We start from the raw sequence: 14667 nt of genomic DNA on the forward strand, positions 1-14667 counted from the left end.
AATTAAGATTTTCCACATCAGAACTTAATACCAAAAATACTTTATTATAATAAATAACAATAAATAACACCACAGTCCATCAAATAAATAAATATAATAAATAGATCTTGAATAAAAAGATACATTCTTCCCAAATGTTGGAATACATTCATAGATTCATAGTGGCCCATTCAGCCTCCACTGCTAAACTTTTCAGTGTCTTCTTCATATCATTTAGCTCATAGTGTGTGTGTGTATATAACTATATTTAGTTTTCACTGAGTCAGGAGGCTGGCTGATCATAGCTTATTATGTCTGAGCACAAATCACTCATAACCGTGCAGCTCATGCAGTGTATAGACATACTTAGTAGTTACAGATGATGGTAGTGAACGATCAGGAAGCGTTGTTCGGTTGTGATGAATCAAAATGAGAGTAGATATTCTGGTATTGATTGGAGTGATGGTGGTGATGACCTGGATGCAGAGGTGTGTTTACTTCATGTGATCTCCGGAGCTGATGTAACCCAGTGCTCTGTTGATGGTGATGGCTCGGATGCGGAAACCTTTCATCAACTTGCACATCTTCTTCCTGTCTTCGTAGGAGTTGTCTTCCCACAAATCGACATCATCCTGCTAACAGACAACGCAAGAGGAAACATCATGAATAAAAAAAACACAAAGAAAGAGGAGTAAATGGGGAACAAAAAGAACAAAAGAAAGAACAGAACATACCTCTGAAGAGTCAGTCTGCTCATTTGGCATTAGGGAACAGTTCTGTACAAACCGAGACAGATTTTATTAGGAAACTTTTAAATGTTATTTCCCAGGAGATTCTGTCTCACTGTCACTGTATCTGTTTCTGTTTGTGTGTCTTTGCCTCTCCCACACTTGCATAATAAACATACCTGTCTCAGGCTCTGAATAATTCCCAGGGTTGGTCTCAGAAGTGTAATTTCGTCCTGAGATCTTCTATTCGGCAAGTTGAGGTAGGACTGAATAACAGCATCATAGTGGGCCAAGTCCTTCATGATGTTCCTGTAACATTCAGTCTGAGGGAAATAAAGATGGTCATTTTTATGCATTCTAAAACTAAAGTAACTTTTACTGTGTGAATGTACAGTATGTGGACTGAAAGACAATTTGCTCTAAAATGAAAGTTGTATTTCTGTTTATTGATCCAATATTTGTTTAACCCATAAAGACCCAGTGCTACTTTTGTACCCTTTTGTTCCCAATTTAAATTTCCTCTAGATTAAACCTTTCTTGAATGATTTATTAACATTTTCTATAACAGTATCCTATGTATGTTGCATTTTTTCAGTGAAAATCATGTATTTTCCTGTATTTAATTTCTTTCTCATGTAGATGTTCACGGAAGCTCACATTAAAGTTGAGGGTTATTATAGTTAAAAACAATGAAAACTGGAAAAAGGTGACTTTTTAAGCAAATATATCAATAACCGAACACAAAAATAAGCATCTCTATCCACTGTCATTGATCCAACTCCATGGGTTTTACTGGTGAATCAATGTTGTAGAAGATGATGGTGTTTTCATGTTCACTACAGAGCCTCTGAACGTCCAAATGGGTCATATCTGATGACCACGAAAAGATGAAAAACTGCATTTTACACCAAGTATTTACATGTATTGATAGGATTAGTGGATCAGAAGTTCTTAAACATATTAGATCAGTAGATGTTTTGGTCGCCAGTAGCTGTTTGGGTCTTTATGGATTAATAATAATGATAATAAAAAAAAAAAAAAAAAAAAAAAAAAAAAAATAATAATAATAATAATAATAATTATGATAATAATAATTCAACTTACCTCACTGAAGGCTGTATTCTTTTGCGCCATGCACGTTGAAGTCTAAGGGGTTGAAAACACGGAAAATAAGCGTCAAATCCAAAGTTATGACAAAAAAAAAAAAAAAAAAAAAATCTCAGTTTTGTTTAAGATAGCACAAATTATGTTAGAATACTAATCAGGTGTACTTTTAATAACTGAATTACCTGGTTCAGAGTGGGTGCGCAGGCCAGGACCGTATCGGATTTACTCTCTATCAGTATTTTATCAGAGGTCATCGCATAACATATCGCCTCCTGCAGTTGAAACAAAAATATTATTAAATAAATTAATAATTCCATTTAGACATTTTATTCAAAGAAAGGAGAAATTACTTAAATAAAGTAGTGATCCTCCATAAACATTAAGTTGTACTCACATTTTTGAGGAGCTCTGTGATGTTTACCAGCAGGTGTCTGAAGAGCAGTGAGCACTGGGCGCACTGGTCTGCGCTTGCGGTGCGCACTGGGAGTCCGGTGGATGTGCGCCAGGTCAGGGCCATCAGCGCCAAACAACAGCTGAAGTCTGCGGTAAAAGGAGAGTGACTGCATGAACATCAGCAGAATCTACACAGTTCACAGGGCAGTTTATGAAAGTTTGCATTACAAAACAATATTCATGGAAAAATAACCGCAGATCCCGGAGATACAGAGATAAGTTCTGTATGTGGTTCCGCTCTGACTTACACAAATGAAAGTGTGCCATTTTCGGATCAGATACAAATGTCTGTGTCTTGTCACTCAGCTCTGTGATGCTGCCTTCACATCTGCCTCATTTATATGCAGATGCTGTCGGGGATTCCCTCACATGACCAACATCAACGCCTTTCTTGAGCAAAAAGAAAACTAAGAAAACGTCATGTGTAATTTCCTTGTTTATTTGAACCCGATGAGCGAAAATAAGGAAGTATGGATGGGAAAAGTAATTAAGCAAAACAAAAAACAAAATGATGTAACTTTGAAACAACTGAAAGAAAGACAAAGAATCTCGAAGATAAAAAAAAACGCGGGTGTGAAAGTGAAGCTGACACCTGCAGCATCAGGAACTGAAAGGCTTTTAGATCTGATCACATGCATTGATTATTGATCTGCCTTTATGTCATGAGCATCAGTTAGTACACACATTCATTTATGACATAATTATCAAAGGTGTCTTTAGAGATGACACACAATTTATTTTTCCAACTTTAAATAAAATAAATGAATTTTTCCTGCATTTAAACCCAGTTGGTTTCTTACTAATAACAGGACACCTGTTCTGACAAGTCACTTATTTTCTAATCATAATGAAATCCACCAATACCGGTGGAAAGGGCGGGTAAACCCAGTCAGAGGATCAGGTGGTAAATATGGGACCCCTTAAAGGGACTTTTTTTTTTTTTTTTTTAAATTTAAGTTAATAAGAGAGGGTCCAAACCACATGACATGTCCACCCTGACTAATGATCTCTGTTGTGTTTGTCATCATCTGTGGACCAGTCAGTGGTTCTGAGGTCAGTAGAGAGTCGTTGTATTTCCCCTCCTGTCAGTGTGGGTGGGTTTACTCACCCATCTGCATTCACGTAAAGATACCAGCAGGTCCGACAGGGCAGAGGTCAAACAATCCCAACATTTACGAAGAAAATAATGTGACAGAGACTCATCAACCAACACTAACAGACTATAGGTCAGTTTCCGCTGAAAGACTGAATTATCCCAGTTTTTACTAGAAATGAAATGTGTTCAAATGATATTAAAGTAAGTTACAAGGTGCTAAGGCTAACTTTAACCCTTTCATGCATGAATTATGAAAACCCTAGTCAAAATATTTAACCTGAGTGTTTTTATTCCTCTTTAGGCATGAAAAAAAACAAACATGCAATTTAGTTTTTTTTTTTTTTTTTTTTTTTTTTTTTTTTTTTTTTTTTTTTGGGACGGGACGGGACGGGACGGGACGGGGGGGGGGGTGTACAAAAATGTCCACTCAACCCATACATTTAATTTTTGAAGCAAAGAAACATGTATTTAAAACCAGAGAGTGACATGAATAACTATGCAATAAAAACATTTTTAATGCTGCTAATCAGATGTTTTCCCACATTTTAACACTTTTACTTTTACTTTAATACTAAGTATTATTCACTTCATTGAGATAATATGCAAAAAAAAAAAAAAAATGTTTTTTTTTGTTGATTTACACTAAAACATGTCACTGTAGATCAGGTTTATCAAGAACAGCATAGTTACAGTAACGGTATGAGTTGCATGGGATGATGCATAAGTGTCCACTGTGTTGGCTTTTTGAGTGCCAAAAAATTTGTTTGACCACGTTGTATGGTTCTTTGTTATCTGACTCTAGGTGCTCGAAAATAAAAACAGCATTAACAAACTAACAAACAAACAAACAAACAAACAAACAAACTAACTAACTAACTAACTAACTAACTAACTAACTAACTAACTAACTAACTAACTAACTAACTAACTAACACTGATATGGAACTAAAACAATAAAACCCATGAATACACAATAGAACAGCTGTAGAATAGCTGTCTACTGTAGTGACCACTATTCATGAAAGGGTTAAAAAGCACATTTTTGTGTTAGGTAAAAATAAAATAAATGTGTAAATCTAAAAGTCTAAAGAAATTTACTTGAAATGATACTAATAATTATTATATCCTGGAAAAAAGTAACTGATTAATATTCTATTAAAAGGGTAATGACAGAAAAACTATTTAAAAATGGATCTTTAAAATGCAACTGCCATTTAAGCCATAAACCATATATAACTTTTATATTATGTAGATGTGGGTACGCTACCTTTCCCTTTTTCCTTCATCTCTGCAATGACTTAAATCTTTGCCTTGTTTCAGTTAAATATAGATTTTCAGGAAATTTAGGGCACATGCCAAGTGGGAACCCTTCACATTTAGAGCAGATTTCTGAAAATAGGAGGAGGTTGCTTATTTTTCCCTTATTTGATGGGATTACAGGAGTGAGGGGCCTTGGCAAAGGTATGGACCCTTCACAGAGTACAAATTCAATGAACACTTATGAAGAAATCAAAAAAGAATCTTTAATACAATGATGCTCATTAAATCTTACATACTGACCGAATCTACATGAGCAGTAAATTAAATATAGGAAAATACCTGTTTTTCACTGAAAAATGCAAAATTCAAAGAATAATGTTGTAATACTATGCAATCCTTAATTGTAGCTAGTTAAGGATTACACAAACACACAAGTATTTACTGATATATTCATTGATTATTTGGATTTTCTTGTTGGTGCTTTTGTTGAATTGTGAGTTTATTTTCTTTGACAATTGGACAGCCAGTGTTTCACTGAATCCAACCAGTAACAAACAATGTAAGTATCATTTGGTTTATTCTATTATTTTGAATATTTTTGTATTGTGATTAAATGTAAACAGTTCTATATATCATTCATTGGTGTTGGTGCATTATGAGTTTTGGTTGTGTCAGTATTTCATGTGTTTTCTCAAAGTTTTTCAATTTTTGTTTAATTCATGTCTATTTCATCTACCCTATATTATATGGTTTAACGTGATCAAGCCATGAAAACACTGTTGCCCATAAAGTTGGATTTAAATATTTTTTATCTCTTCTCATGAAGTGACTGTGACAATGTGAATTATTCTTGATAGAGAAGATTCTTTATGAAAGGACAACAAAGTCAGAATCTGAATGCATGTTTTTAGCAAAAATATATAATCTCAAATAATTTACTCACTAATCATTGTTCATAAAGTTGGAATTCTTTTGTTTTCAGATACAATCCTATTTTTATTCCTATTTATACACATCAATAATCACCTTCGACCAGGTACAATAATTACATATCTGTTACACTTTTTTTTTTCACTTGTTATAACCAATAAATAGTCTAGGTTGATAGTTTTGTAGACCATACTGTCTGCGTATCCCAAAGGTTCAATCCATATTTATCAGAACCTAATGAACCGGTGTATAAACACAATAAATTGTGCATTAAAATGTTTTTATGCTTCATCACTCAACACAATAAGACTATTGTGTTCAAAAAAGTATGTAATTCAGGAAAGTATGCCAGTCTGGGCCATTAGTTGGAACTACTCACGAGACACCCCCAATCAACATGGGAATAAATGTGAAATAATTCTCATTAAACATGACTTCATCCTCTCTTTACATCACCCAGTTTCATATTTGTGGATGTGTGATTGTTGTGTTTAACTCAAAAAACAAATGAAAGGAAGTGGAATGTCTGAAACTGCTGAGGTGAGTGAGCGGTGAACAGGAGTTTCCCAGCCTTTCATTGGCCTCGCTACAGGACCATCAAAGAATGAAACTTAAAATCCTCCATTAAAACAGTGTGGTCTGATCAGTGACCCACTGGAGGTAAGGGGAACTTCCTCACAGAGACGCTCATTATCTTTTCATCAAATATCACATTGTGTTCATTACTGAGGCTTCCAGTCATATATAGTCACTTAAGAACTTTACTCTTAATAACCTCAAGAAGCTGTCCTTCATATACCATTAAAACCACAGTTCATGTGGTGACAGTTTTTACGTGACATTAAAGTAAATTTTAATTTAGTTTATTTTTTCTTCATTCTACTTATTGTCACCAAGGATAAATGTTGTTTATGTTGTTTTACTGTTGTATGATGGTTTGTTTTTGTCTGTTTTTCTCTGTTAATAAAGATAAAATATAGAAAGATATATGGTTTATAGTGTGTGAATGTTTTGAGACTGAAATGTTTTCAATACACTGAATGAAAATAACAAACTATTAGGAGCACTCAAACCAGTATCGCAGAGAGCATGTGAGTGAAACAGCAGAAAGTCATTCTGTGTATAGTGTGAATGTTACTATGAATACGCTACATACGTTCAACAGAAAGAGGAAGTTCACATCAAAGAGCAAATGCAGCAGCTGACACACACACACACACACTACATATATGCGGCTTTACACACATAATATTCTGCACAACAAACCACCAATATATGAAACAAAGTTTATTCTTTATTTTACATATCTGTACATAAACATTTCTTCCCTCAAATAAAGTTTCTCAATACAATAGGATGAAAACGATATTAACACACTTATTCATTTAAAATGACTTGTGTCAGAAAATCAACATTCACAAAATGTTGAAGAGCAATTAGAGTGAACGTATTACCAAAAGCTACGACTCCACTACAAGGCAGGCATGTTTCCTTTACACTCTTTTAGCACCTTCAAATAAACATTTCTCAGTTGAAAACTACCATTTGTGCAGAATAAAAACAGGTCGACTTGGAAATACTTTAAAATTACTGTCCAACTTAACATGGTCTGAAGAAGTTAGTTTTTCATCATTTATTTATACAATGTTGTTTCTTTTTTCGCATGACTGACTTTCTACTAATTTTTTCACTATTATTTTATTTTTTCCCACAATTTTTGATTTGACAGTTATAATTTAGTGGCGAATGTAGAAAGTTAAAAGAAACAATAGCAAAGCAAGGCCGATCACTTCACAGGAAGCTGGGGACAGAATCCATGACAACACACAATCAGTTTCCTCTTCTCCCAGGAAGCAGGAACTGCTCCTCCATCCTTAGCGGCGCTGGGGTTAAATCACAGAAGCAAATGAAAGGGGGTGGCTTTCTTCTGTGCTGCGGCTTCCACTGGAACCAGTGGGTCGGACAGGAGGGTGGACGTGGGGAAACGGGGGGAGCAGCGAGGAGCAAAATACGTGGGACAAGCTGGCGGGGTTCGGATCGAGACAGGGCAGAGGTGGAATGGCTGTGGGAGTAAAGTCTGGTTCAGAGGGAAGGGGAGGTTGGTTGAGGACAACGGCGGAGTGGAGCGGGGGGGCGGGGCATCTTATTTGGATAGGGTCTTCTCAGCCAAATGTTTCTGCTGGCTTTCAGCATGCCTGTAGAAAAAATACACAGAGCAGAGAGTTACTTTGAGGATACATGAACTAATATTGTACATTCAGTCAGTTCAGTTTATTCATGAAAAAACTACATCTGCAATAATACAAAGGAGCCCAGGCACTAAGTAGATAGTAGTATAGGTTGGTGTAGCTTTAAGGGGGATACATGTGCATTGCTCCCACCCCCGAACAAAACAACTACAGAAGCCTTATAACATTACTCAGAGCATGTCCTTTTATTTCCAAAAAATAAAAGTCTTTCACACAAACTTTAACATGAACAACAAATTTGATCAATCTGTTAATCTGACATGTTTTAAACTGTAGCAGAAATGTTCCTGAAACACATTATGAGAACCTCATACGGGTTTCAGCAACACTTCTGCTTGTGTCAGATTGTGCAAGATTAGTCCTTCAAGGAGTCTATAAATCACTGAAAATATATTTATCATTGATGTGAATCAGTGTCACATGCACATCTACATTATATTTTGAGCTTTATTTTACATAAATATGACATTTAAGACATTTCCACCATAAACTAATACAGAAAAAGTAGCACTAAAAGTTACCAGAATTAATTAGTAGGAGAATCCTGACCCCCTTGTTTAATGTGTAGCCCCAAAGAAAACGACACATTATAACACACACTCTTAATTCTGATCGGTCAGTGACAACCTTCCAACTGTAGAATAAACAAACTCATTTGATTTTACATCAGTATTATTTGTGAAATTATTATTTTCTTCACTAAATAGTCATTTAGTGGGATAGTAATGTACAACAAACTGGTCGTTATTTCCAAAAACCCTTCTGTATACCATAACTTAACTAAAACTAAACTAAACCTTAAATCACTAAATGGGCTCAGGACAAGACTCAGTCACCTAATCCTTTGTGCTGCTGCTGTGCAGAAAAAATGTAAGACATAACTCTGATCCAGTGTTGCATTGGGTATGTGATGTTTTTATTTCCAACTCGGACGCTGCTATTTTCAGTTGAACCCCAGTACACCGTGCAGCTGCTCTAAGTATTTTCAGACACTATTTTCAGTCCCTGTGTAAACTAATCCGTAACAAATGCCATGTTTATTCCTTGAACACTGACTAGAAGTTATAGTACCCATGCATTTCAAAAAACCCCAGACCTTTTTATTTAGAAAATGAAAGTGTATAGTCCTGAGTAAAGATTTGCATTTTCACTGGGAAGTAAAGAAGTTGGGTCTGGCAAACAAAAATAATGGGAAGTACAACAACACTCAAAATGAGTGTATTTGTGATAAAAATGTGAGAACATATGTTCATAGGAGCAAAAATGGAGTGACTAATTCTTTGTTCCTGTGTCACTGTCTCTTTACCTGGTGAGGTCCTCTATGTCAACCAGCATGGCATCCTGCTCCATATGTAGTTCATCTCGAATCAGCAGTAACTGTACGAGCTCCTCATTCAGACCTGGAGACAAAAAGACATGAATTAAAGATATAAAAATGGAGACAGACAATGAATAAAAGGCCATTTAACTTTTATTTTAATTCTTGGGCTCTGGCTTATTTTAACGTGGTCTTAACTTATTTATCATTTATTTATTTATCGTCCCTTGTATTATATCATTATATCATGATGTTTTTATCATGCTTTTTACAGGTTTTATATTGGCATTTTTAGAGTGATATTTGATGACTTTTATATATTTTAGTCTGTTTTTTTATCTATTTATTTCTAGTCTGTTGATGATCAGCAAGCTGCTGGGAGTACCTGTCCATGTCTTTTGTCTGTGCTATTTTTAATCTGTCCCCTGTATGTGTCCTGTGGTTTTAATGAAGTTTTTGTGTATTACGTTTGAGATGCCCTCTCCAGACTGCAGAATAAATCTACCTACAGGTATTAATAAAGTCACCTTGAACTTTGATTTATCATGTTACTAAACAGAGAGCCACAACTGGCCAAAACCAAGTGTTTTTTACCAATACGAGGTGTAAATGAAATAAATCTGCATACATCAGTGTATGTGACTTATTTTAGGGTTAGAGTTGGTATTACATGACATCATAAGGTCACCTGAAATAAAAGACAATAGAACAGTGGTTGACTGTTTTCACATCATGTGTCCAGCTTTTGTTCTTTATGTTTTCCAGAAAAATATGTTGAACCAACAAAATAGTTGGGAAAGTCTGTGTTGTAGGTTAAAACTGGCTCATGATTCTGCACTCATGGGGACTTTTGGGGCTATCTGATGTTAGATCATAGATTAATGATCTGTGCAATACAGTGACAGTAAATACTAAGGGGAAGCTTATAACTGGTACAATTCTTTGAACTAACATATGTACACTAAAAGTACTTTCACATTCACTAAGGAGGGTAGGGGTCAGTATGCATGTACATGTTTTTCCCCATTTGTGCTCTTGCTCATTTCTGCAATTGAAAGTCCAGGTCAGTGACTGTGTGTTTAAGGTCTGAACTGTACTGAGCATCTATTTGTGGTCAACTCACTCTCGATTTGGGAGTGCAGGTCATTAACTATAACCTGGAGCTGTCCCAGAGTCATGTCTCTCAAGTCGGTGGGCTTCAGGCTTCTTTTCATTAGACACTCACTGATGTGAGGCATGTGTGGAAGCTGTAGACAGAGAAAAACAAACACAGGACATCAGCAAAAATCCCATTAGACAAGGTACTTTCTTAATACAGGGTAGACTAAAACTAATATTTAGTGGCATAAACAGTTTTCGATTTTGTTTTTCTAGTGTTTCTCACATTACTTTTCAATAAATCAGGAGAAAATGCATTTGTTTCTCTTTTCCCCCTGCGTTTTTGGAGTTTTTCCTTGCTGAGAAGGAGGGTCTAAGGAAGGGGGATGCCCAGGACATTAATCCATTCCCTTCTTCTACTGTTTAATTGACTGTTTGTTTGTTTCATATCCAACAAATTCTGTAAAGCCCTGTGTGTCTTTTTTTTTTTTTTTTTTTCAATGTTTTTTTTTTTAATGTTTTTATGTTATATACCTGCTGTGAAGCACATTGCGCCTGCCTTGTGCATGAAATGTGCTCTATAAATAAAGCTGAATTGAACTGAATTTGGGTAAAAAGATTTTACTGAGAAAAAAAAATGCAAATGCAAATACAAACTCTTCTTTAAGAAAAATGCATCTAGTATAAAAGTAGTGAAACTCCTGCCAAATTTAAGTCACTAATAAAGAAAAATAAGTAAAAAGTGCAGGTTTGTTGTAGTTTTCAAGACATAGTATTGGGTCAAAACTTGGAATTCTATGAATTAATGAGATAATGGTGTTTACTCAAAAGGAATGTTTATCTCTTTACTTCTAGTTCTACTAAAAACACTGTTTGTACATTAGAATACATGAACTTTTCATATTCTTCCTAATGTACAACTTACATAAATGCATACATACATGTACATATAAACCCTTATGTAAGTAGAAACAATTCATCTGTCTTAAAAATATTAGTCAATCAGCACATCTGTCATTTGTTTTCCAAGTCATCTTATCAAAATATGTAAGATTTTGCACATTTTATCTCTGCAGCAGATAGTTTCCAAGTGTTAACAAATGTGTTTATTTTACATGATGTACAAATAGTACTGTTATGATGAGTAGATAGAAACTAATCAGAATCAATGTCCACAAAGTATCTAATAAATAAGTTTTACAGATTCTAAAATGTGAATATTAGCTACATTTACAGTTGTTTTTCTATAATTCATACTGAATATCTGCTTATTTCTGGCAAAACAGGGATTTTCCACCTTCCTCACGGGCTTCATTGACTTAACAACAATTAATTGTGGAAGACAATCTTCACTGAAACAATAATAAACCCTCACTTTGCAGCAGCTGCACAACAGCACGACTGCTTTATGAGAGTATTGTTACCTTCTAAAGTATCCTGGTTAATTTGATTTAATTTTCATTATGCATTTGTAAAATAATCCCTCTCAACATGGGAACTTTTCACATCTCATTTTATCAGGTGAAGGTGCTGGTTATGTAACCACAGACTAAGGTGGAGTGGCAACACAAGGTGAAAACTCACACAATTTCCCCTGAGAATGAAAATGAAAAGCCTCAAAAGTCTGGAGTCCGGAATTTTTTTTTGGGCTATTGTCTCGTCTTATTTACTATTATTTGACTAAATATAGCTTCAAAACAGCGCCTCCATGTTCCTGCATTTATTGTGTTTTCTCAGTTTTCTGTGTACCCACTATCACCATTGGTTGCTCCACAGTATCAGCCAGTATGAGTGTCACCAGGACATGCAAACAATCATAAAGTTTTTATTTTCCAGATGCTCCCTCCTTCAGCATTCCTACCAAACCAGTCTACATTCTTTCACTTTTACATCCACCACCCATTTTCACTCTCCCTCCCATTTTAATCTCCTGTTTTCGACAAACAGCGGGTGAGAAAATGCGCGTCCTCTCTCTGCATGTGCCACACATGCATGCGAGCCTGACGCACTAGTTTGTCACCATCTTTCACTTTCACTTTGGCACTGATGCAACTGTACGCGGGGCTGCCATGTGTCAGTTTCAGTTTCGGGTGAGTACACGCACAGAATAGGGACTATAGAGACACACAGGGAGAAGTGATATGTCAGAGTCACGGTGAGTGGGTGTTGAGGAAGGTTTTAACTTGGTATTAGCTCTGACTCAACAGTAGAGTCTGCTGACCACTGAGTGAGTTTCTGTGGAAAAGTGACCATAAAACTAATGTACCATTTGAGTGTTCAATGCCAGCAAACCCCCCACCAGCTATGGCTCGATATCAGACTGAAGAACTGTACATCTCTGGATGGAGTCAAAAGGCAGCACCAAGGTTTTACAGCAGAATATAACTCTAAATCCCGCTTTCTCTTTTCTCTCAGTGACTTTCTGGCTGTTTCTCTTTGATTCTGTTTGTTGAGTTTCCAGTAAACCCACAAGTACACACACAGACATTTGGATGCAAGCTTACTGTGCTGGCCAAATTCCCATCGTTTGCCCTTGACAAGCAGGAAGGACAATCCAGTTAACTTGGAAGTGAATTAAATTAAGTGGTAGCATTTTAAAAGCAAAGTTTTTATGCTATGAAAGCATTTAACACCTTTAACTTCTGCATAGATCAGAGGTGGCGTTGGTATTGCAGGCAGATGTAGCCTTAATACATGTTAATATTCGATGTGTGTTCAGTCTGGATGTGACAGTGATGTCTTCTGACTGCTAAGCACTGCTACATCCCTAAACACCAAAGTCAATGCTTTCCGGAGTATGAATTATAGATGGACCAGGCCAAGCTGCCCTTCTCTTCTCTGAATAAGTAAAGTGGTTCTGCCTCCGAGTCTGGGTAGAAATATGGAGCGTGTAAGTTCAACAAGTGTGAGTGTGTGTCAGTGTGTGTGATCCCAAAGAGGCAGCGAGGCAGATAAAAACGGATGAAATAATGATGAGTGGGGTCGTCATCACCGTTCTTCCTCTAAATGGGTGCAGAGGAAGGGAAAGGGAGGCTTCCTGTAGCATCATCATGACATACACTGACCTGCTCATGAACAAGCCTGACCCACCTATTTATTTTCATCTGTGTTGACTAATTGTAGGGGCAATTCAGAAAATAACTTAACATTTAACACTACAGCTAGTGGTTTTCCAGTGTCTTACTCATCTCTACAATGAAAATGTGACTAAATGTGACTTTTTCCATTACAGTGTTTCCAGAAAAATGCCAACATAACAACACTTTACTGTCACTGAAGGTAGAACATAGGATCAACCAAAATGTGTAGGTATTATTTTATATATAAAAAAAAAAAAACATGCCATTCTCTGGAGTTGCTCAAATGTTCCATGTATGCTCTTGGATTAGATCATTCCTGTCTAATTTCAGACAGTATTTCGTGTACAGGTGTTTATGTTTAGACAAGATTCAACACTTTTTCCACCATAAAATGTGTATTGCATTTAACCCATAAAGACCCAGTACAACTTTTGTGACAGTTCCCAAATGATTTTTTTTCTCTATTTAACCTTTCTTAAATAATTTATCACCATTTATTTTAATATTATCCTCTATTCCTGTATTTTGCATTTTTTCTGTGAAAATCCTGAATTTTCCAGTATTTAATTCACTGATCATGTAGATGTTCATTAAAGCTCAGACTGACCTTCCTCTTGTGTTAGGGTCGGCACTGACCCATATTAGGTTTTACATGTATAAATGAACCACAAAATTTGTGCATTGCATCAAGGCTTTTTGACTTTGTCTGAAACCTCTATTTCAACAAAATAATACATAAAAATGTTTTCACTAAATTATGAAATGCTCTGACTGAAACTATGACCTTGTATTTTGAATTTCCCCTAGGGGATTAATAAAGTAAATAAATCATTCAATCATTCAATCATTCAATCTATCTATCTATCTATCTATCTATCTATCTTTTTGTGTTGTTAGGGTCGGTGTTGACCCAGTTATAAAAATAAGATTATAAAACAATAATTACAGCCAAAACTGAAACCATAAGTACACTGTCAGTCAACACACTGACAGCCAGCTCCTCTCCCAATCATGTGAGCTTTTGGGGATTCTCATTTTGCCTTGTTATCCAATATACATTACCTGCACAAAAACAAAACAAGCCTGTCCACACATGTGAGGTCAGTTCAGTATACAGTTGGTGACTTGCAGAGTGCACATTGATGGGTATACTAACAAAAAAAAAGGCCCCGAGGCCCACACCAAAAATACTGAAACCAATATTTTCATGGATAAGGAAACCTAATAAGGTAACCAAGAGATGAGAAACAAATCGGATGATAGGTAATTGTTTTTAGTGTATTTTATAGCTGATTTAAGACATGAATCAAAACCGATCCCTTAATAAAAGAGATGGTAACAGAAAGCTAACACAAGAGGAGGGTTAAAG

At 35.8% G+C, this 14667-nt stretch overlaps 2 protein-coding genes across 2 annotated transcripts in view; both read right to left on the reverse strand.

Moving 5' to 3' along the window:
- Positions 1-189: 189 nt before the first annotated feature.
- On the reverse strand, positions 190-2534 carry il12a (interleukin 12a). Its single transcript, XM_030153047.1, has 7 exons — positions 2516-2534; positions 2209-2354; positions 1997-2086; positions 1812-1853; positions 887-1030; positions 714-755; positions 190-614 (listed from the first exon to the last, which is right to left on the reverse strand). Exons 1-7 carry the CDS (start codon positions 2532-2534, stop codon positions 474-476), a joined length of 624 nt encoding a protein of 207 aa, XP_030008907.1. The 3' UTR covers positions 190-473.
- A 4291-nt stretch (positions 2535-6825) lies between these two features.
- The window catches only part of schip1 (schwannomin interacting protein 1), a 243072-nt gene continuing 235230 nt past the window's right edge, over positions 6826-14667 (reverse strand). The window contains exons 13-15 of the mRNA XM_030151863.1: positions 10244-10367; positions 9109-9202; positions 6826-7748 (exon numbers count right to left, since the gene is read on the reverse strand). Coding sequence (XP_030007723.1) covers positions 7697-7748; positions 9109-9202; positions 10244-10367 — 270 coding nt within the window. The 3' untranslated portion in view covers positions 6826-7696. The remainder of the gene's footprint in view (positions 7749-9108; positions 9203-10243; positions 10368-14667) is intronic.

The sequence above is a fragment of the Sphaeramia orbicularis genome, chromosome 13 (genome assembly GCF_902148855.1).
Source record: "Sphaeramia orbicularis chromosome 13, fSphaOr1.1, whole genome shotgun sequence".
Taxonomy (NCBI): Eukaryota; Metazoa; Chordata; class Actinopteri; order Kurtiformes; family Apogonidae; genus Sphaeramia; species Sphaeramia orbicularis.